The sequence below is a fragment of the Electrophorus electricus genome, chromosome 7 (assembly GCF_041902795.1).
Source record: "Electrophorus electricus isolate QZ-2024a chromosome 7, ASM4190279v1, whole genome shotgun sequence".
Classification (NCBI taxonomy): domain Eukaryota; kingdom Metazoa; phylum Chordata; class Actinopteri; order Gymnotiformes; family Gymnotidae; genus Electrophorus; species Electrophorus electricus.
The window spans coordinates 16,581,906-16,606,073 of record NC_137503.1 but is presented as its reverse complement, the minus strand read 5'-3'; the positions used below and the strand labels follow the sequence as shown (position 1 = coordinate 16,606,073).

The window sequence follows — 24,168 nt, the reverse complement described above, 5'->3', positions numbered from 1 at the left end:
GGCTTCCCTTCAATGCACTTCTGTCTCTCACCCCCTACATTCAACCATCACTACCACCACCACCACCTCCACCTACGCCACCACCACCGCCACTACTACTACTACCACCACCACAACTACCACCACCACAACACCATCTCCACCGCCATCACCACCTCCATCACCACCACTACTACTACCACCATCACCACCACACTTTTACCTCCAACACCCCCCCCCACCACTACCTGGCCCACTCCATTATCCCCCCCTCCCCCAAGTTCTGTTCATGTTCATTCTGAAAGGAAAAAAAACCCTCACCAGTCCTCTCATGTTCTCTTTGCCTTCACCATTACCCAGCACACATTTGAGACTCAAAAATGCACATGCACACATGCAGACACAGACATATATACACACACACATGCACACACACATCACTTGTTGAGCTGGTTTCATAGAAACAGACGAAGCCTAATCTTGGGCTGAAAGGACATTTGGAGCCCTGCTAGCTTGATCTTACTTACATAGATCACTTTCATTCTACCATAGCACAGTGAATCACATTTCTCATAAATAATATCATAGACTACAGAAGGTTGGGCTCATTACTGCATCATTTTTGTTACTGATTACTTGGGAGATGAAAATAAGAAAGTGCCATTGTAGCCACCAATGAATTAGGAAGTAGAAAGTTCTGCCATTCTTTTATAGATATTTTTTCCTCCTCAGGAGGAGTGAGATATATACTGATTATATATAGCGTGTGAATACATATGTCTCTCTGTATTTGCGGCATTGCCATAAACAGTAGTTAGTGGAGACTTAAAACTAACCCTCATCATTCCAGAATCAGCAAGTCAGCCATGGCAGTAGTGAGTGTTCCTCTGCTAGAGGTAAGGGACTTCTGCTGGTCTAACAACTGAGCCTTCCTTTGCTGCAAGGCTGTTAATCGAATTTATTAAAACAGAACATTTTCTCTGTGCTGAGGCAGTCAATGTGTGGGTGGCTGCATTGTCAAGGGGTCACATGTAAATCAAGACCAGCAGTCAGTGTTCAGAAAAACAAACTGTCATCGAGTTCTATAACCATATCTACAGATTTAATGTATACTATTCAGTTCGACTGGAATGCAAAAGTTCTTCAAGAATTAAGAGAACCCTAGAACTACAAAGTTTTTAGGCAGCTTGTTGAGCCGATGTTTGTCTGTAGGCAGAAGTTCGAAGTGAACGGACAACGAGAGAAGCACCAAAACAACTTAAGACTACACGATCCATGAAACATTGGCTGCTTTGGGTTATTCATATTTTTTTCTGGACAGGCAGTTAAGGTGACAGTGTACTGTGAATTGTGGACTTTTGCATGGCTGTGTAGCATATCTTTTATGAAGTCTTCATTTCTGAGCTAATAATACAGTGATGAATATAATGGACAGCCTGAGGTCAATGGCAGATTAGTGTTTTTCCTCTTTCACATGAAAAGCACACCCAGGCACCAACAGAATGGCAAAATATCTTCTGTCAACTCTAAGACAATTTAAATTGAATTATTAAAAAAATAAGATCTCTTTTGGAATAACATTCCTGTTCCTCTTAAGAAGTAACTTGTTGCTGCTTACTAAATTTGATTTGACCCTGTATAACTTTACATCCATCTCATCAGAAATAAGATGACAAGGACATGATTTTGCAGTGAGCAGACACCACATGATGTTAGATTCTGATTTTAATGCATCACTAAGGCCAGACTTTTGTTATACATGAGGGTCTGTCAGCGACATCAGTGGTTCTGTGCATCCCATTTACACAGAATCTGGTGGAAGACGTGTTAGGAAGTTTCGTTTCTTGCATGTCGTTGTTGCTGATTGCAATTTTGCAATACCCACATGAGCTCACAGAATCACTTAGACTGACAGACATTGCAAGATAAGTCAGGCTCAGGTAGTGCTTAGCTTCCTTCCATCCCAACACTCGCCCACTCACTCAATCTTTTCTTTTCCAGCCAAGGTTGAAAGTTCTAGTGGGGCCACTTTCACCAGCATGGGGGGAGGGGTGAGGGAAGTGGGGGTGGGTGGTTGTTTGGGTGAGTGTATATGGGGGGCTCGGTGAGTGTGTGCCCGGGGGTGGGGTGGGGGGTTGTGGCTGAGTGAGATCCTAACCCTCTCTAGTCTTATTATATTTTGTCTCTTATTTCTTCTCCTCTGGACTGCGTCCGCTAGAGAAATCCACACCTGGAGAACTCTGAGTGTGGGGTATTGTATATTTATTTCTAGCTACGCATCCTCAACCCATATCTATGACATTTTCTTGACAATTTGTTCCCCATTTGTGTGCGGTTTCTCATTTGTCGCATACATTTTGGCACCTGCATGGAGATATGCTCTCTGGTCATCATTGCACACGACCATGCTAGTGGTAGATATCTCTTGGATATCTGTTGGAGTTTTATTTCTCACACTTTTGTGTAATGTCAGTGTGATGTAATGTGATCAGTGTATGAGTTGGTGTTTCTTTATCTACTTTATTTTTATTTTTTTTGTTTGCTTGTTTTTTACTAACATATGGATGGTCATTGATAAATTCAATGTTGAGTTGTCTGCAGTGATGTATGCTGTGGTAAAAAAAAAAAAAAATTCTAGAGTGAGCTCCCATAGCTCATACCTCTTCATAAGTAGCATTAGCATAGTTAGTCCTATGAGGTCAAAGTGACTGTAAGAAGGGCACTTAGTGTGCCCATTCACTGCATAAAGGACTTAAAACACTACTTTACACTACAAACCAGGCCAGACAGTAATTATTTCTTTGTAAAAGTGTCACAACCTTTCCCCAAGTGGCTTGCTAAGCTGTTAAGCTACTATGTTGTATTAGTGATGGCAAAAAGAGAACTACTCCCACTCCAAATCACCTACACAAGAACTGTGTGTGGAGAATCCATCATGAAGCTGGGAGTGTCCGGGTCTTTTTCTGAGTTGTTTCTAGAATGTTATGAAACTCAACAGCCCCAGACTTGTGTTTGTTGATAATAACTCCTGTGGCTCATCTTGTTGAGCATTGTGCTAGTGACACACTCATGGGTTTGACTCCAAGTGAATTTATGTCCTTTTTATAAAAATAAATATGTAAAGAATTTCTGTCAGATCCCATAAATGTAATATACTGGTAAAGGTCTGTGTGGATCATACAGAAGATGAGGATATGATGCTGTTATATGGACCTAGATATGTCTAAATTCCAGTAACACTTACAAAGCCATAGGTTGCTCTTACTAGCACCATTTAACATTAGCAATGTTAGCAAACCATTAGACATTTCAACCAGATGGCATCTATTTAATTAATGTATATCCTATTCTAAAAACTAAATCAGAAGCAGCCTTTGTCTACAAATACATTCACACACTCTATCTGAATGTGTACAGGAGAGAGACCTAACATTCATCATCCATTTTTAATTATGACCATACTTGTTTATTACAGTGTGCTGATGCTTGCAAGATTGCCCTGGATTTAAACCCCTTTTAATATCTGCCATGAGTCAATAACGGCATCCCAATAGTTCCAAACATACACACATTATATCAACGAACTGCACTCCTGACACCCATCTTTTCCTTTTTATTTAAGGAGGCCTGCCAGAATCCCTCTGCATAATATCTTTAGTTTGAATAAGCACAAAGAAGTGGAGTATGCTGTCTTAGATATTAGGTACTTTTGAATAACTTTTGAACAGGCAGGACAGGTTATTCCTCTCACAGTCAGCATTACTTCTGTGTGAGGAGGGTTTCAGCTTGATTTAACTATCCATTTGGTAGCCAATCAGTCCCAGACCATTAAACTTGCACAGGCACATGCACACGTAGACGCACTTTCACCCCCCCCCCCCCCTCCCCCACACACACAGAAATAGAGAGAGAGAAAGCAATAGCAATCCAGCCCCATAGTATTCATATGGGATTGGCCATTGCACAATTACATCAGGTAATTTCGCCATTTCAACGCATTTTGCCGTTGTCGAGCAAGGCAGCAGGGCCAAGCTGTATCACGGGACTGTAGGAGATAAATAATAGATGGCTGGTAATGGATGTACAGTGAGATGTTCTGCGATTGGTGTGATTCAAGTAAATGGGTATGTAAAATTGTGTGTTTGGGGATGAAGGTGTACTGTGTAGGTGCTGAGAAATCTGCTTTTGAAATCTGCTTTTGTTCAGTGCGTCCAGTTTCTTTTGCTTGCATGTATGAGAGATTATATGATGGAGTGAATCACACAAACACACAAACATGTTTTGTTTGACTGGAATTATTTCATGTGGGTGACTGTCAAGCATGCATGTGTGTCAACACTTTGTCTAAGATTAATATGTAAGGTGTAACTTAGTTGGCATATGTAAACTGGTGGGAGTGTGTGTGTTTGTGTGTGTGTGTGTGTGTGTGTGTGTACACTGTGTTTGTAAGTTTGTTTGGGAGAGTGTATCATTTTGGACATAAAGTGACTGATGCTTCCCATAAAGTGACAGTGATGTGTTTATACTGTGATACTTCTGAGAGTTAATCAGATGATCTATGCTTTTTTTTGCCCAGTTATGAAAAGATAAATTCAGTTATTCATATTTACCTTTGCAGAAATCCCCACCCATCCATCCTACTCCTGACCCCCAGTGCTGCTGAGATATGACCCTGAACTGGATTAAGTGGGTCTAGAAAATGGATGGATGTATGGATGGATAGAGGTCTCCCCTTCTCCCTTCTCCTGCATGCTGTGTCTTTCATGCACAAAATTATAATATAGCTCATGGACTCTGGAAACTACATAAATATGTGTGCATTAAACAGGCCCTTACAGCCGTGGCAGATCCGTGCTTTTCTTACCTGATTAATATTTATGACTACCTTTGGCGTCTGATGCTCTCCAAGTTCACTCTCTTTTATTAATATCATAAGGACAGTGTCAGCAGGCCACTTTAAAGGGCCTCTGAAAGGAAATGACCTAAGATGGATGCCCCCAGCTGTGACCCGCACTGCTTTATCTGTCGATAGTTTGCAAAGTGCAGTTTTTTTTTTTTTTTGTTGTTGTTTTTTTTAAGCACTGCAAGCTCTTTGAAAAGCATATTTACCAGGAAGACCCATTTCCAAATCACGCTTTTATGGCTTTGGCTACAAACAAAGCAAAGGGTAATGGCAGTTTATTGGATCAAATTTGGAGTTTGTGAAGGAGAACATATTTAAGCTTATGTTCCTCTGGCATAGAGGAATACACTGAGTGGACTTAAAAGTGGCTGTGCACGCTGACTAATGGCTTGAAAGAATAAATAATTTTCAAAGTGATGTTTATCACGTGCAGTGCAGTCAATTTGCAAGCCATTAATACTATTAATGATTTTACTGCTTGTTTTTTATGCCTGAAATGGTCTTCTCAGCCTTACTCCACAAGCTGTTATGTTTTGTAGAGGTTAGCCCTCTAAGAACATATTTGTTCCCACTCAGTGTATGCAGTGGAAGACCTCAGTTAGCCAGGTCACATGTTTTAGATTTCAATTAATCCAGGATGTCAAATCTACTAGAAATGCGGCCCTGTCCTGGACCTTTTTCTTCCACATACCTCAGGTGCTCAGCAGCAGCTGGCTACATGGAACATGACCAATCAGTGGCAAATTACCAGTCTCTGCCTGTCTACATTAAACCGATGCTGTCTGTTCTTTATTACCATATCTCTGTATTGCATGTCATGTCATTGTGCCTGCCTCACTGCAAGGGATGGCTTCATAGAAATGTCAAAGCAGTGGATGATGTGGGCTGCGGGATGTGAACGCCAGAGACAGTCCCATGCACTTTTTATGCTCTCGTCCTCTCTGCATCTGTTCTCTGTTGGTCCTCCCCTGTCCCGCCATCTCTCTTTCTGTCCCTGTGTTGTGAAACTGAATAGCGCAATGGCCACACAGCACAAGGCTCACTGCACCTCGCCATCCTTTTAACACCACCTAATAGACAGATACGATGCACCAACACTCCAACACTTTTCTCCTCCACTTTCATGTTTCATCTCTTCTGACATCACTTTTAAGCTTTGAATGGAAGCCAGACGTGTTGTTCCACTTCTTTATTTTGATATATTTTTTGCTAGTTATTTTAATAGCCAGTATGTTTCATAGCATGGGCAATAGTTCATTGGTTAAGATATAACCCTTTTAGCAATGTAATACATACTGTATTAAAAACTCACCAATTATGTTAGCACATAGTGTTGATCTGCTAAAGCAATAATTGCTAATTTTCTGAGCACTAATGCATTCAATAATTCACATTTTAACTGGCCTCATAAAATCAGTGCCACTAGTTTTAATCTATTATTAGCAGTGTCAGCATGTTGTAGTGAAGTGTACCTTTAACCACAGCCCTGGATTAAGGACCATTTTCTGTAAAGAATAACAGTAATGTGCCCAAGAAATGGGTTCATTCGGTGTCCAGAAAACATAATCCTAAAATTCCATAGTAATTGCTTGCACCCCATGAGTCTTCTCCATTTTTCCTCCTAGCTGTGTCTTTGTTTGATTTGCTGGACACTAATCAATGCATTTGTTCTTTTTTTGGGACTGTCTTTTTTTTGTTGTTGTTGTTGTTGTTTTGTTTTGTTTTGTCCCCCCCCCACTGCTTTGTCTTGATGCTTCAGAAGAAATGCGTATTCCTACTCTTACTACCTGTAAGTAGCATGTTGCTAAAACTATAGCTTCATTCATTTTTGTATCCATGCTTTTGTTGAATTTTACATGCTTTTCTAAAATCCCCATCATAAATATTTACACATGATTGATTTACAGTTTATTTATTCTTGATTTTAAAACTGCCTTATTTTATTCATATTCAATAATTAATTAATTTAGGGGATAAGATCAAATTAACCAGATATGTTGACATACACGAGCCCATTTAATATAGCATATAGGAAGTATCGCTCAACTTTGCTATGGCGGACAAAGCATTTCAGCACCGGTAGCCTCATTATGGGACATAATCTATCAGTGGGCCACTTTATTCCTCTTTTATTCATGTGTCTCCATTTTGCCTTTATCTCTCATGGTCCTCACATTCTTCCCCATATACTAGGAAACACTGTGACAAACCTAACCTACATGCTAGCATATGCTTCCTTAGACCTTCAAAGATTGTCATTTGAATGCGACCAAGATAACATAGTTTTCCCATGAGGAAGCAGCCTCGAATTATAGATTCTTCAGTGTCGGGATGGTTTGACCACAGTGATAACTCTATAACGTGGCCCGTTGCTACTTACTTAAATCCCTTCAGAATGTGGGTGTCTTGAAATTGCTCTTTTCCCATACCTAATTTATGTATTCTGCCCTGGCTGATATTCCTACCTCAGGACAGGAAAGCCTCAAATTATGGGATTTGCTCTGTGTGCAAGTGTAGCCTCAGGATGTTTGCCTCGTACGTTAAAGGATTTAATAGCTGTGGCAATGCTGTTTTTCTTTTGGTTTGCACACGCCGCTCCTGAAATATAAATGAAAGGTAGAATTCAGCCAGGCTGTCATCACAGAGGCCTACAGGCCATCTAACCACAACACCCCAAAATAATGGAGTTGTTGCTATAATCCTTTTTGAGTTTGGTGGACTAATGCAGCACATTATACTGTTTCTCATTGGATGCCAGCATTTATTTTTACAATATAATGAATTCATTTTTAGATGTTGTTGTTCTTTTTATAGCCTAAAAAGTGTCATTTATGCAGTGGAATTTCATTTATTTGAACTAAGCCATGAATTAGATTCACCTGTGAACCAGACGACATTCAGATTCAGACATGTTCGTCTTTATACACATCTTAGTCCACTCGAAGACTTGTGCTAAAGTTAATGTAATTCAGACTTAAGTCTTCACAAAACATTCATTACGGAGATGTTATTAACCAAGCCCTTCATTTTGTAGACATAAATAGGAGTTAAAAATGTATTTATTTACACATTTTTATCTTTGGCTGCATGTTATCCCCCCAGATGTGTGTTCGTGTGTTGACTGCGTATTGCAATATGACAAATAGATGAAGGTTCCTAGCACGACTGAAGCAGTGTGGAAATCCCATTTTAGTTATCACTTTGTGTGCATGTGAACTCTATATAGACATGTGTGTATGTATGTTAATGTGCATGTGTGTGCCTGTAGCTTATTCATCATCTTTTACCTGATCCAAGCCTGCTATCTTTATTAATGAATGTGCTGTGAGTTTTATGCATGAATGACAAATGAATGCAGTCTAGCAGAGACTTTATTTGCACTTGAAAAAATCTTGTTCTCTCTCCCTCTTTCTCTCTCTCTCTCTCGCTCGCATGGATCTGATAATGTACAATTAACGTTGGTGTTATAAAAAGTGGCTGATCGCTGATGCCACTGTCCCATCTCAATGCAGAATAACCTTACATGTAATGAAGTGCTGCTTTGACATTAATTAAATTGGGATTATCTCTGCTTCATTACCACTTACAACATGCAGGGGAATTTGTCACTCAAAATTATATCTATTATTGCTGCACAGAACATATTTTATTATTGAGAGATGTTGTATCAAGAACGGTTTCAGTTACATTGGTGGTGTGAAGGGAATGGAGTGGAAGATGACTGGTGGGATATTCTCTTTTATCCTTATTAACCATGGGGGTTATATTTAACTAATATGAAAAAAAATAATAATTATGAACTGTTTTAGTAACATACCCCTGGATTCCTGGACCCAGTATAAACATATACTAAATAACGGATTTTCTATGAAGACTTCATTTGGAATGCCATTTACATTTCAGACATGGCTAAGAAATTTGCCATGTTTTTCCATTTATTTATTTATTTATTTATTTGGAGTGCTGTAGTCTTTCTTATCTTACCATATTTCACAGTGAACATAACATACTGATGTCCAAACACACCACATAATTTGTTTATGCCTTCTCTGAAACCCAGAAAATGTACACAGGCACACAAACACATACACAAATAAACATAAGCACATTCTTAGTGTCAGCATAATCCAGACCCCAACGCTCAATTTGGAAAAACAAAGTTTCCTCAAAGCACCAGGTCACTTTTATTACTTTTGTCTTTTACAGTTCATTTGTTCTGTCGACCTTCACTGCCACGGCCCCAAATTAACACATTTGCTTGAATATAAATTCAAACTTGGGCATACATGTTACCATGCCATTTTCAAAAGGTTCCCTTGTTTTGGAAGTACTATTATTTTTCTATTTATGTGCTGAAGAGAACATAAGAAGATGAAGCCTTTGTGTGTAGGTGTGCATTTGTGTGTGTGTGTGGGGGGGCATTTGCTTGTGTGGGGGGGCATTTGCTTGCCTTGAATAAAAATAGGACATATCATGCAGAGGGGATTTGCTGAAGTAAGAGCAAACTCATACTATTGGAGTGACTCCAGCCTGCAACTGACATTAATATCTTCTGCAGCATTTTAACAGTGTGGAGAGGGCTGTGCTCAGACTCATTGTCCACAAACCAAAAGGCCATTTACACCTACACTACAAATGCCTCAGCCATTTACAATAGACAGTTACCATTTCAGTTTAACTGTCCACCCCAGCAGAGCATCCATCAAAAAGAGTTGTTGGCCTAGCTGAGTGCATAAATAAATGGCTTAAAATCCATCAAGGCCAAGACTGAATTTTGCGCATACTTTTTTGAGAAATTTTTTAAGGTAATGAATTACATTTCTCTCATGTATTGGGTTCAAATTTGTAAATCATTAAGCAGAAAGGGATCTCTGTGAATAAACTAAAATTTCATGATTTGCTTTTTTCCACATGGCAAAGTTCTAAATTTTAATGGAACCCATCTCACAGTACTCCAAAGTATTAGTAATACTTTTCTCACTATCTCAATTAACCTTACTTTCTTTCTTTTTAGCATAAAAGCATACATCATTGCAGATTTTAGAATTATGCATTTGCAATTCAAAACCTATTCCAGTTGAGAACTGGATTTGTTAAGGGAAACTCCACAAAGATTTCACAAGCAGTTATCCATGTTGTTTTTGCCTTTGGTTTGTTTGAGTCTGTCCGGCGTGTTCTGTGTTAGTGCTTGTTGTACATTGAAGTTTAAAAATGCATGGTGTGCATAAACTATTATACCCATATATGACCTAACAGAGGTAAGTTTACTCATATTTCTATGATGGCTCTTAATGACAAACTGTAATCCCAAGACAAAGTATTAAATGGTTACAACTTTGTGTGTGTTTTTTATGCCACAACCTCTCCAAAATTGCACCATTTTTATATTTTGTGAATCAGATTTATTCTTTCACTTTGTACCCACATTTTCAACCTGCTGACTGATGCTGTGACAGAAATTAATTGGGACAGAAATTATGTTTTATGTATGCCCATGATTTTAGCCTCCCAGGAAATCTTCTTACTTCTCCACACACTAATAAGTCTAAGGACAAATAAACAACATTTAACCCTTACATTAAAACTATGCTCAAGAAGAAACTGCAGAGATACAGATACAGTTCCTGTAATTTAACCCTTCTTCTAGACTCTTGTCTTCTGTGTTTGGTGGACAGATTTAACTTGTGGACGGGGTGCATGATCAGCTTCTGTTTTTGGCGGTTTTGAAGGAAACTGGCAAAGAAACAGAAGGAGACCGCGACCAGCAGCACCCAAAGGGAGATGGGACCTGTAGGCACTGCGGACAAAAGCACAGGGAAGGTCAGCACCCTGCACAAGGACGACCCTTTCTCTACCAGCACCCAGGACCTCAACGGATTTGGTAATTTTGGGCATTGCGTGCTTCAGCAACATGTTACAACATTTCGCAAGCGCTCATGCGAAAATTAAAAACTGGGACCTGAAAGTGTGTAGTCATAGTTAGTCAAGGCATCTATATTTGTGCTGTAATTGTGTATATGTGAACCAAGGGGCTTTCTCCATTGCCTTGATTTAGTACCTCTTGAAAGTTACCCGGAGGAACAAAAAGCGCCACATACACATGACGCACAAGCAGTCGTAGGTCTTATTTGTTAAAACTGACCATGATGTCAAATTTCCTTCTGTCCCTCATTTGCTAAATGTCCCTGTTGGAATCTGTCTTCCTGCAGGTCTTAACTGCAGCCAAATATTCAAAAACTATCATCTACCCCTGTTCAAAGTAGGTGGTGAGTCTGAGAGAGGACTATGCAATTAGTGCAATTAAAGCTCCAGGCACATATCTTATGTCATGCTAAGATGGTAAAAAAACAGCTTTGGAACCTGAGGTTGGCTTCTCATTTCTTGCATTCATACAGAAAGAACATGGACTTCATTTAATATGATTCCATTCTGATCCCCTAATGATCTTGTCCAAGGCTCCTCTTCAAAGGTCAGGTAATAGATGTAGGCCTCCACATGCAGAGACCTAGAGGGCGCTTTTCTCTTTTAACAGCTCCATCCCAGCCCGTTCAGCCCAGTCAGAAATTCTTTGGGCTCGTCAGCCTCCGTCACGGGACTCCAGCAACAGTAAAAAGCGAGAAGGGTCATCCTCCTGTAATTTTTACCCTCTCTTTCTTTCTCAAATATATTCCTATCACTGTTTTTTTCCCCACAAGCTGTCCATCTCCACAGAGTATCTCTCCATATTGACCATTTCATTGAACCACTTTGTGCCCAAACAAAATGGAGCAGAGCACTCTACATATCAAGAGGCTTTGCCACTGACTTTTTAAAGGCTTGGTGAAGAAAGACGAATCGCAAGTGGCATTTACTGCTGCAAAGGGACCCTCCACCAACCCCCTTCGTTTTAAGTGGTGTTGGTGTGCTGTACACGGGGCTGTAATTAGGAAGGGCCTCTCTGAGTCTCTCTGTACAAAATGTCACTGTGGCCTTTGTGGACAGTTTCATTTGAATGGACCAGCCAGAACAACAGCAAAAAAAAGTGGGTGAGCATGAAAGAAGGAGAGAGGAGAGAAAAAGAGGAAGGAATGACTGCCAGATTATACTAGATAATCAGATTATTTGATTTCAGTTTGCCATAATGACTAGGCAGCAGTTGTTTCTTGAATTTTTCAAGTGTAGATCAGATTTTCTGGGTGGGACTGCAGTTCTACCAAAACCTTTTTTTTTTTTTTTTGCAGGTGCAGCTGCTGTTACTTCTGGTCCATTAATGGCCTTAGGCTGTATATTACTGCAGAGTGAATGTTGTTAAAATGCTTTTCATTAGTGCTTGGTATCAGTGCTCCCTAGCATCTGGGGATCAGTACTTTTTGGAATTATTAATTATTAATCAAAGAACCACTAATACACAAAGCAGAAACGTTTTTCAAAAATGCCTGCCAAGGGTTTTTCTCTGCATACTGGATAAAGCAACTATGCGCTGAGAGTTCTTTAGTCCACATGGTTTCTGTAGGATAGTTCCTCCTTTTCTACAGAGGACATTCCCCACCCGTAATGTGAATGAAGGTGATGACATGCATGTAAAAGCTACGCCTGATGCTTATTCCGCTTGCTGGCAATGAAGGGTTTTATGCAGGATTGTTCAAAGATGAAAGGGACACCATGCCATCACCATCAGGTCAAAATTGCACTACCATACTGTGTCTACATTAAAGCTTTCAGACTGATAATGTGATGTTGTGCTACTGCCATAACCTCCGAAACTGAGGTCCCGAGTTTGCCTGTGGTCTACATGAAACTTTCTGTTATCACAGAAACCCTTAAATAACCAAAGGTACTCCACAGGAATTTTCTTTTTTGATGTTGTTGTTGTACACTACATTGACTTCTCTGAAATGTTTCTAATAATTTTGGGATGTCGCTAATAGAATCAGGGGGTCTTCCTATCCAGACACTTAATACCTGTGGTAAACAGTGAAATCCCCAGTTTTGGAGTTTCAGTATACAAACTGGAGACCGTGTTTAATGCTAAGTGTGAGCATGACCCAGCAATGTATCATATTAGCCATGGTATTTTCATAGGTTTCAAAAGTCGGTCATAGCGCAAGATTTGTCTGAATTTCTGTCAGATTCAGATTCATATGTGAACTTCCCCTCAAATCTGCAATTTCAGCATTTGAACTCTATTACCATCTAAATGAGCACACAGATACCTGCAGTGAAATTGTTCTCTCTTGCAGTGCTCACATACTTGAAATGAACCTCACTGACCCGCTGATAGCAGCATTTGCTACGGAAGCAGTTTTATTTAGCAGGCACCAGAGACCCACACTTTAGCATTTGCATATGTACTGGCAGGCTTCTGACATCGAGGCTTGTGTAGGAAGAGGTCTTATGTAGAATGTGCTGTTAGTTATTAAAATGTAAAGTAACCTAGATCCAGTGCAAATCAATGCCGACCCTATATGAGTGAAGGCACCTTGGTTCTGTGCAGGGTGCCCTTACAGAAAGTGAGGGACTTAACAATTTAATGACAAACGAATGCTATTGTTGGAACATATACTTGTGGATGTATGCCCAAGATATCCATCGACAACCAAGTTGTCTCTGTTGTCTTCAATCAGCTGTTTGATGTCCGTTTTTCCAAAAAGACCCCCAAAGAATTTAGTTCAGCAAGGAAATTCAACACTGTGATTCATACAGAATTTATCAGACTGAAATAGTTTAGAAGTGCATCATTAGGAATGCAGCACCACTGGAGGGTACTAACAGGCTGATTTGATGGTTAATGAGCCTGAGTAGACCATTTAAGTTAGTCGAAGTGTCTTTTTTTCATATTTGCAGCTCAGTCCAGTTCCACTTTACATACAGTAAAGGTAACATTATGCCCACTGACCCACAAATCCAGCTGTGTAGTATACCCACCAAGCAGCTGCGCTCAATGCTAATGTCTAGACACAATCATTTCATTCATTCTTTTTACAATACTTCATAATGATGTCTTTGTGTGCGTGTGTGTGTGTGTGTGTGTGTGTGTGTGTGTGTGTGTGTGTGTGTGTGTGTGTGTGTGCGTGTGTGTGCGTGAGTGTGTGTGTGTCTAACTTCTCCTTTGCAATTCTTCTCTCTGCAGCCTCCTCTTCTCCCTGCTCTTTTTCTGTCCAGGGCAGCAAAACCCTGCAAAGTAAATCTCTCCTAAACTCTTACTACTCAGGTAGGAAATGTACGCCACAACCAGGTGTTAGAACTGCTCTAGTGCACTATTCACAAATCTTTTCTTGACACATTTCTTGACTTTTATTTCCTTTTCCTTCTTTTGTAAATCTTCAGTTTCCAAGGAACCAGTTCCTGCCACCACTTCTCTAGGTAAGCAGCCCAACATCACTTCAGAAGTATCTACAATATAGATTGAATGTATGAAGCAAATGTGTTTAAATCAGCTGATAGATAGATAACTATTCAGAAGGACTGTTAAAGGATCTTACATACTTCTTCAGACAGGTGGAAAAAGCCATCATATGTGTGTTTATAAACCTGATATCTTTAAGATGTTTTGTTTGTTGATATATATATATATATATATATATATATATATATATATATATATATATATATATATATATATATATATATATATATATGGTTTAAATAAATTGTGTACATTTGAGAGGAACAGTTAATATGTTGACAGGTTAGCAGCAATCTAAACAATACTACTTGTTGTTTGTTAGTGAGGAGACATTGCAATTGAGTTAGAATAACATTCGAGTAAAGTGTATATATGTATTTATGTAGTTTAGAATATGACTGTATGTGGTGGATGCTTGTCTCTGAATTTCCAGAGAACCAAACAAAAGTAAAAAATAAAAAAAAAATCTTTTTAGTCAGCAGTAGGCGATTACTGCCATGCTGGAGGGACAGTTATGAAAATAAGGCTGTTTGTCCCTTGAGACAAAATAAATCATTTTTGACTTTTTGATTTTTAGTACTAATGCTCATGGCTTTTGGGTGTGTGACTATGGGTGGGCAGTGGGTGTGGTAGCACAGTTACAACCCTAGGGCAGACATGCCTGGATAGGATAAAATGCCTGGATAATATAAAATGCATGGATAGGATAAGATGCTGTGTACATCCTTTGTGGCAGACTGACGCAAACATATGTATATGCATATATGGAGTGTAGGGGCAGACAGAGATTTGTATAGACACATATCGGTATATGTTCTCAAGTTCAAGTTCAAGTTCGGTTTATTCGTCACATACATAGTCATACACAGTATAACTCGCAGTGAAATGGTGGAGAGTGCTCTGTCCAAACTGAGGAAGAGAAACAGGGGTGCATAGAGAAAAATATATATATGCAAGATAAATATATATATTCTATGTATGTACAAAATATATTAACAATGTATGTACAATATATGTATATTATGATTATATACACAATGTACAATGTATATGGTTGGGTATATATGTACACAATCTACAGAATGTACAGTGCAGGTGTAATATGGTTGGGTATATATGTAAACAATCTACAGAATGTACAGATCCATTTTGTATAATAACATATCTACAGTTGTTGTGTAACAAGGTAATTGAGTATAAATCTATATATACAGATGTACAGATATACAGTCATGTTACATGGTGGTGGTGGTCCCCACAGTTTATCAGTTTCCCTGATTCAGCGTCCGAATGGACTGTGGGAAGAAGCTCCTCTTCGGCCTCTCTGTCTTGGTCTTCAGGGAGCGGAAGCGCCTCCCTGACCTCAACAGAGAGAAGAGTCTATTGTTGGGATGGGTGGGGTCCTTCACAATTTTCCTGGCCTTGGTCTGGCACCGCTTGTAGTAGATGGTCTGCAGGTCAGGAAGTTCCGTGTGAGTGATGCGCTCTGCTGAACGCACTACCCTTTGGAGTGCTTGTCTGTCCTGCTTGGTGCTATTCCCAAACCAGACTGTGATGTTCCCCGTGAGGATGCTCTCGATAGTGCAGGTGTAGAAGTTCCGCAGTACTTTGGAGGGCAGTCTGAAGTCTATTAGGCGTCTGAGGTGGTAAAGACGCTGACGAGCCTTCTTTGCCAGGGAGTTGGTATGGCGTGACCAGGACAGGTCCTGCGAGATGTGAACTCCAAGGTACCTGAAACTATCTACTCTCTCCACCGTGGTTTCACTGATCCTCACAGGTTGGTAGTGCCGCTCCTGCTTCTTGCTGCAATCCACGATCAGCTCCTTTGTCTTACTGACGTTTAGGAGGAGATTATTTTCCTGGCACCAGTTTTCCAGGTGTTTAATCTCCTCCAGGTAGGCCCTCTCGTCGTTGTCCGAGATCAGACCCACGACAACGGCGTCGTCAGCAAACTTGACAATGATGTTAGAGCTGGAAGTGGCTGTGCAGTCGTAGGTGTACAGTGAGTAGAGCAGGGGGCTTAGGACACAACCCTGAGGAGCTCCAGTGCTGAGGGTGAGGGTGGATGAGGCGCAGTTGCCCACCCGTACTGATTGTGGTCTGTCTGTTAGGAAGTTGGAGATCCAGTCGCACAGGGATGTATGCAGTCCTAGATCCCCCAACTTAGTAGTGAGTAGGGAGGGGATGATAGTGTTAAATGCTGAACTGTAGTCGACAAATAGCATTTTAACATAATTTCCCCTCCCTTCGTCCAGGTGAGTCAGTGTAGTGTGGAGCAGATGTGCAATTGCATCGTCAGTGGAGTGGTTGTGGCGGTATGCAAACTGCAGCGGGTCCATGGAGGCTGGCAGTGAAGATGTGATGAAGTCTCTGACTAGCTTTTCAAAGCACTTCATCACGACTGATGTGAGGGCGACAGGGCGGTAGTCATTGAGGTCGGAGGGTCGAGGTTTCTTCGGGACGGGGACGATGGTGGACCGCTTGAAGCTGGACGGGACGATACCGAGCGTCAGGGAGAGATTGAAGATGTCGGTGAATACCGGGGCTAGCTGATCTGCGCAGGCTTTGAGGACCCTCCCGCAGATACCGTCTGTTCCCATCGCCTTCCTGGTATTCACCCTTTTAAACACTCTCCTCCCGTCGCTCTCCGTGATGATGAGAGGGCGCTGTTCTATGGTGGGCCCCGCGCATGTGCCATTGGCTGCGCCGATAGTACCATTAGCACTAGCGCCGTTAGCATTGGCGCTGTTAGCATTAGCGCTGCTAGATGTAGCCTCGAAGCGAGCAAAGAATGTATTCAGCTCGTTCGCCAGAGACTCATCCGCACTCATCAGTCCAGAGGGTGGGCTCCTGTAGTCCGTGATCATCCGTAGTCCCTGCCACAGGGATCTAGAGCCGGAACTGTGTCTCTAGTTTCTTCCCGTAGCGCCGCTTCGCCTCCCTCACCGCCCTGCGCACTCCGTATGGTGCAGACTTGTACTCGTCCATGTTCCCGCTGATGATCCCCGCATTGTAGGCAGCAGTGCGAGAGTTCAGAGCCTCGCGGATGGTTCTGTCCACCCAGGGCTTCTGGTTGGAAAACTTCTTGATGGTGATTCTTGGGATCGTGTCGTCCAACAGTTCGTCTCCCAGATCGTGTCGTCTCCCAGACACAGCCTGGTTTCCTTTCAAATGCAGACTACTTTTCTCACCATTGTCATCCTCAATGGGTCTTGTACAAGAATTACTTACATGCTTGAATGTAATATAATAATTTTAGACAACTTGTTGTATTCACCATTTTTCTTACATTCAAAAATGTCTCATCAAAATTTGTGAGTTTTCCAAACCTATTGTACAAGTCACATACATTTGCCCCCCCCCCCGCCCAAAACAAATCTATATGGACCAATGGATTATATCAGTTTTATATTTAGTTTTAGCTTTATATCAGTTTTAGCTGAAATCATTTAAAGTTTCAATGTAATTAAATGTTGGGATTATACTGTTTGACACTAGTATTTAACTTCTGCTTAAGTCATATGGTCTATGAAGTCACACATGGAGTTACTGAAAACAGGACTAAAATAAACCTGGACATTGACGGTCAATATCAGATTAATCAGATGTTACAGTTTATAATTTTGATATTGACCATCACAACACTTGACAGTGCAGCATCACTTAGCATGACCCTTATTCTCTTATTCATCTTTCCCTTGATCATCCCAAATTTGATAATGATCGCATGCTCCTGTATTAACAGGTCATTTAGGATTATTTGGTCAATTTATGAATGTTTGCTGAATCTTACTTGGCACTGTTCACTTATAGACTTATACTTATATGACAATAGTATGACAAAATTAAGATAAGGATATGAATGAGGCCCATTTTGTTCCAGATTCTGTCTAACAGCCAACATTGGCGTCAGTAGTTTCATTTTCAACTGACCGAGATTACTTAAAATTTGAGACATAGGGTGATTCATCCAACCTAAAGCTAAATCAATTTCTTGAAGGTATTTAATGTCCTGCCCAGGCTGAAGTTTACTTTACTGGGCTGTTGAGACCAGCTCTGTGTCCCAAGCCAATAAAATGGCCTATTGTCACTACTACAGATATGGGCATTGGTTAAAGTTGTTAAGGTACCTGAGAATAAGTAGTTTTTCTGACATCAGTGTGTCAATTTTCCACTGAACTTTTTCTGGCATAAGCCAGTCCTCTCTAGCTTGCATGTCAGGTTTTGAAATACGATTTCAAACTGAGTCACAGTCAGTCATAAGACTCATTTTAAAGCTGCCAGTAAAAGTCCTCAAAGCAGGAGTCTCCAAACAGGTTCACCCAGCCCCAAAAACATCTCAGTGGGGAGTTCCAGTGCACTCCTTTTCAGCCATGTCTGATACATAATCCGGCTCATGTGGAGCATGATGTCAGTCACGAAAGACGTTGCCTGCTGTGCAGAAGTAGTGGAGCTCAGGCAGGGAAATTTGTTTTGCAGATGGAGCAAATCAGTGTCCATTTACTACCACCCTGGTACATGCACATGCACGCACACTCGGACACACACACAGTCAAGAGCAATAATTGTTGAAGATCTAAGATAAAATATAAGTGAGTAAGAAAGAGGGAGCAGTGTTAAAAATGAAGTGAGAAAGTGATCAAGGCAAAAATGTCCAAAAAATTGGTGGAATTATGGACTAGGAGCTGGGCGTATTTACAGATTTTAGATTCAAACATTTGTACCCAGGGCAGAGTAAATTTGCAGTGGTACATGCCAGAATAATTCACATAATTAACTTGGCCTGTTCATTCCCAACCTGACCCAAAGTCTCAGAAAGAGGCACAAAATAAGAGACAAGTAAAAGAAAAGTAAGAAATATGGATAAAAATAGGAAAGGGAAGTGGAAAGAAAAATGGATTTTGGAAAGGACAGAAGATAGAATTCCAGTTACTGCATGCATTGTTTTGTTTTTTTTGTTGTTGTTTTTTTTGGGGGTTTTTTATGGAAGCCACCCTTTTCATGTTTATTGCTGCTAATGTTTTATATTCTCTCCAACCAGCAAGTGGTGTGTGACTTAACTGTCATGTACTTCCAGAAGATAAGGAAACTAAGGCAAGCAGTGTTGAAAAGGCCATTGCAGGCCATATGGAATGTAGGTTTCAACCTATTTGCCCAAATCAATTTCTTCCTCCTTTTTGGAGATGTAGAAAGACTGGCACATTGCATACAACCCACTACCCCACTGCATCTGCTGCTTCAACCAGAAGGGTAGCAAAAACTTTAACTCAAGAATGACAATTTGTCCATCAACTGATTCTTACTATATGATGATCACTGATGTTGAAAGACTGGGAAATAAATACATATATATAGAGAAAGAGAGCCAGAGAGAGAGAGTTACATGGGTAAAGAGCTTTCCACTGCCTGGAAGGAGATAACCCACCATGGGACTGCTTGGCCTCATTTTAGTGTGCACTACCAAAGGCAAAGAGGAGTTTCATAGAAACACTTTACTTCTAGTCCAACCTTATCTTTGCCAGATTTTATTTTTATTAAAAAGCAGCACTTTTAACCAAGACTGAGCATGCTTATTATGTCAATGGACAATTTTATATATATACTCATATCACCTCACATTAATTCACTTAATGTTACCAAGCAGCAAACCTGATTATGTTGGCTCAGTGTATCGATATAGTTTATTAAAGAATAACCTTCAATGACTCCTTCAATTAATAACTCATTTAAAGAATTATTGCATTACAAAATATGGAGAAAGCCATGGTAACTTGCCAAGGGATTTTAAAAAGTGAGATTTTAAGTTTTTCTACTACAAATGCAGGGAAAATCTCACAATTTCATTATCCCAAGGCATATATGTCTACATAAAGCTTCTCTAAAGGATCTTTAAAAGTTATATTTAGCCACTGCAACACAGCACATTTGAAAGCAATTTAAAATGTCATTATCTTGTCCGCACTCAAAGAGATGCCGTCTGTTTTTTAGCTTGTGGGATAATTATTGTTAATGGCAAGTCGCTACATTGTTTTGCAATAATGTAACTGCACTGATAATTGAGCTTAATGCGATTTTAGCGGTAATCATTAGAACGCACATCATGCAACGCTTATACACAAGTCGCGCTCAAAATGAAGGGGGCTTTTATAGAATGGCACAGCAGCGAAATTAGAAAATTATCCCTATGAGCAGAACATTTTAATTTAAGACTTTTTTTTGACACATTTGTCCCTAGCACCCTTAGCTAACCCTCAGGACACTCTCTTTCTCTCTGGCTTCCATTTTTCATAATATACAATCTCCTTTTCCTCCATTTTTATTTATTCTTTCTACACTTGTGACATGATTATACAGGGTTCTCTCAATGCATGTTATAGGCAGCAAACGTCGATAATTCAGCTTGGCAGTGCAATTTGACTTTGTGTTACTGTGGAAAGTTGTCTTTAACTTGTTAATGCCAGTGCTGGATCTGACACATTTTCGAAGCAGAGTTGGTTTTTCCACTATTTAAAATATGTTTTAACTCTAGCCAAATTTCAATCATGCTTGTCAGTTTAAGTCAAAATAAAAATCACTTTATAAGTTATCAGCATTTATTTGCCTGTTTCTGAGGGATTTGAAATAAAGTCCTGGTGGCAGATAGTTAATTTTAATGTACATTTAAAAATAATGTGTATACAATGCAAAATGGCTGGCCCATAAACAAGATATATCTTGCAATTCAAAGACAGTCTGCTTAGTCAGTGATTCCAGAAAGAGAGTGGGTAGACCTGAGTCAAACAGTAAAGCAAAAATAGTGATTCAATTGGAGGTTTAATTATATTACAGTGAAATAGTTTTACTTTCCTTCTATAGCTAATTCCACTCATTATTTGTGACACAGTCATTCATGAAAACAGCCAGTGGGTACAAATGATTAATCTTTTGATGTCTGAGTAGACAGTGGGGTGGAAAACAAATTTACTGTGAAAGTTATTAATATACAGGTATATATATCATCTTACATAATATTTGACATGCATTCATATAGATCACCTAGTCCTTATGACCTGAGAAACTTTAAAGTGTTGGTTTTGTAATTATACAGCAATACATCAAAATATAACTAGGACCTAAAAAGATCGACAGGCCTGCTGCCAGAACTACATGCATCAGAGCCTGGAAAAGTCTTCTTCAGGTCAATAAATCAGATGATTAGTCTGAAGATAACTTCAGTGTGTGCCTTGAGGACTTTTGGTACTGCGTAAATCCATCTTGTCGCTAAATGCGTAATTGACCTTCTTTGTTGGCCTGGAAGCTCGATATTTCTGTGAGCTACCTGCATAGAGAAGCCATTTTTCCAACATGATATGCCTCCTGTGCTATGACTTTGAGATTTGCCTCCTGCTACCGAGACAATTGTACCCTGCCCCCTCCCAAAAAAAAGTGTGTGTAATGAATTAAGGAAGAACTGATAGGGTGAGAAGGTATGCGTATAAGGAAAAGAGGGGGACAGTAGATGGAGAGGCACTCTGGAGTCTACCTCCACCTGGACTCGTGTCTAGTGACCCTCTTGCCCTAAAGTTCCTCCTATCTCTTTGCTAGTAGAAGCAAACATGAAGTGAAATAGTAAGAACTCCACAGAACTCCACTACACAGCACAATCTAAATTGATGATGCATAGGGAGAAACGTGTGTGTTCTCTCAACACACCCTACCTCCCCTTCCTTTATAATTATGAGAAAATGAAGCTGTGGGAAATGACAAACATGAGTAATGAGAAAGAATGTTGACAGAAAGTTCGCAAATCCAATAGACCCTTGTCAAGATGCTATATGCTAATTAGGGTTTTCATGCAAATTAACAATCAAGACAGGCTAATATATACACTATACAGCTGGTTCCCTACCGGTAATATCAATGTCTTTTTAAACCTAGGACTAGGATAGTTCATAATGTCTGGTGATGTTTGTACAAGTTTATTGATTAAGTCATAATGATATATGTGATTATGGAAGCGTAAATTAGGATAGTGACTTTCAGTGTCTTTCTATGGTGCACCTATTTTCCCCATTTACACTGGAGTTTGACCAAGTGTCTGGTTCAGTTGAGTTGAAATGGGGCTGGCAATGGTTGTCTAGCAACACTCTCAACTGAAGTCTTGTGAATCACTTTCCCAGCTTCAGAGTTGTCTGTTGAGTTTCACATCAGGGCAGACAAAGCTATTGTATTCCTCAGGTCTGGATTCTAACCAAATATTTTATTCTTGGTTGGAGACATCAAAATTCTTCAGATATTTTCAACTGTTAAGCTGTATTCCCGTAGGAGGCACTGAAATGCTAGTCTACAACAAAATAGCTCTGCTCCACATATTTCAGTAATTAAACAAGCAGCAAAACATATAACCATTTTGCTAGATTCTAAAAAAATATATAATTCATTGATTAAGATAAATATATTATACTATGCATATATTAGAAATGCAGGTTTATATGCACTTACTAACACAGAATAAATCTTTGCACTAAATCTACCCTAGTTCATGTTTTGAGCAGATGATTAGCCTTAAGCAGAAGCAGCACCCCAGAACTGCAGGTGTTTGACTGTGGCAGCAGTGCACGCAACCAGGCATGTAAAGGGTTTTCCTTCGCACTGTGGGGCACTTACCATGAAGAATTCTGCAGTGTGAAATGCACAGCTACAGATGTGTGTTTGCTGAAGTTTGGTTGCTGAAGATGGCTACAGATGTGTGTTTGCTGATGTCAGCTGCCCTGTGCTGTGGTCAACTGTGAATGATCTGTGGAACCACAAGTCAAGAACAAAAAGAGCCTTCTGATGGAAGATCTCAGATGATCTTCTTTTCCCAGGCGAGTTCCAGGTTCTTAGTTCTGGTTACAGATGAATGTTTTTCTGTCCACTTTTGCATCTGCAGATGGTAGTCACAGTGAGATGTCCCAGCCTTCTCTAACCATCCAGACATACCCATATGGGGGCTGTGAGTCGGTGGAGATGTCGTACCAAGCAGGCCAGTTCCAGCCAGCGATACGTGTGGCTGATCTCCTCCAGCACATCACCCAGATGAAGTGTGGCCAGGGCTATGGGTTTAAAGAGGAGTATGAGGTAAGATCTGCCTCTACGTGGGACTAACACTGACACAGTTGGGGCAGGATGTGATGAAGAAAAGGTTAATCGGGTTGGTTTTGCATTGGATTAACATTCGAGAAGAGCATGTAGAAGTTGTTGTTGTTTTTTTTAATATGCACTAAACTGAATGTGACTGGACTACATCCCCATTGATTAATTTGCTGTGGTTTCATAATTTCCATTGTCAGTCCACTGATATTGTCTTCAATATTGTCTTCAATATATTTGGGCAAATTTTTCAGTTTGTTTTGGAATGAAAGCTGTCCACTTAAATCTATTCTTGTCTCTTGTATCAGTATTAAATGTGCCTTGATTTATTTATGAAATATTTATGGGACTAATCTAAAAACAAACAACCCAAAATATAAATATATAAATATTTTAAATGTATTAAAACACCCAGCACAAATTCAATTTTTTCCCCTGTCTGTGGTATGTTTATTGAATTATTTTTGAGAGAGAATTACTAAAGATATAAAATTTTTTAAGATATGGAGAGATAAAACAGGTCAGGTAATTATAAGGCAAATCACAACACTGGTGCAAATACTGTACACTGGTATTTTGTAGAAATAAGGCCATTTAACCATGGATCAAGTAACTCCTGCAAAATCCACATGCATCGGTAGCATTTAATTCTCTTGAGAACATGACTAATTATGTCTCACCCTTGAACCAACGCCCAAACTCTTGTGCTTGTGTTGGAGTCTCCCTTCAGTTATGGTTTATGTTATTTCCAGTGTTCTTGTCCAATGCCAGCTGATGTTTTGCCATTCAT

The 24,168-nt window shown here is 40.0% G+C and overlaps 1 protein-coding gene across 9 annotated transcripts in view; it reads left to right on the top strand.

The window, feature by feature from the left end:
• ptprt (protein tyrosine phosphatase receptor type T) overlaps positions 1–24,168 on the top strand; it is a 199,195-nt gene that overhangs the window by 140,366 nt on the left and 34,661 nt on the right. For 3 of the 9 annotated variants that reach the window (XM_081717581.1, XM_081717583.1, XM_035524510.2), the window contains 5 exons: positions 2,198–2,230; positions 10,612–10,763; positions 13,992–14,072; positions 14,189–14,224; positions 23,179–23,366. In XM_081717581.1, coding sequence (XP_081573707.1) covers positions 2,198–2,230; positions 10,612–10,763; positions 13,992–14,072; positions 14,189–14,224; positions 23,179–23,366 — 490 coding nt within the window. Of the gene's footprint in view, positions 1–2,197; positions 2,231–6,641; positions 6,672–10,611; positions 10,764–13,991; positions 14,073–14,188; positions 14,225–23,178; positions 23,367–24,168 lie in introns of all 9 variants that reach the window. The other 6 variants (XM_081717582.1, XM_081717579.1, XM_035524516.2 and 3 more) reach the window with 4 other exon arrangements.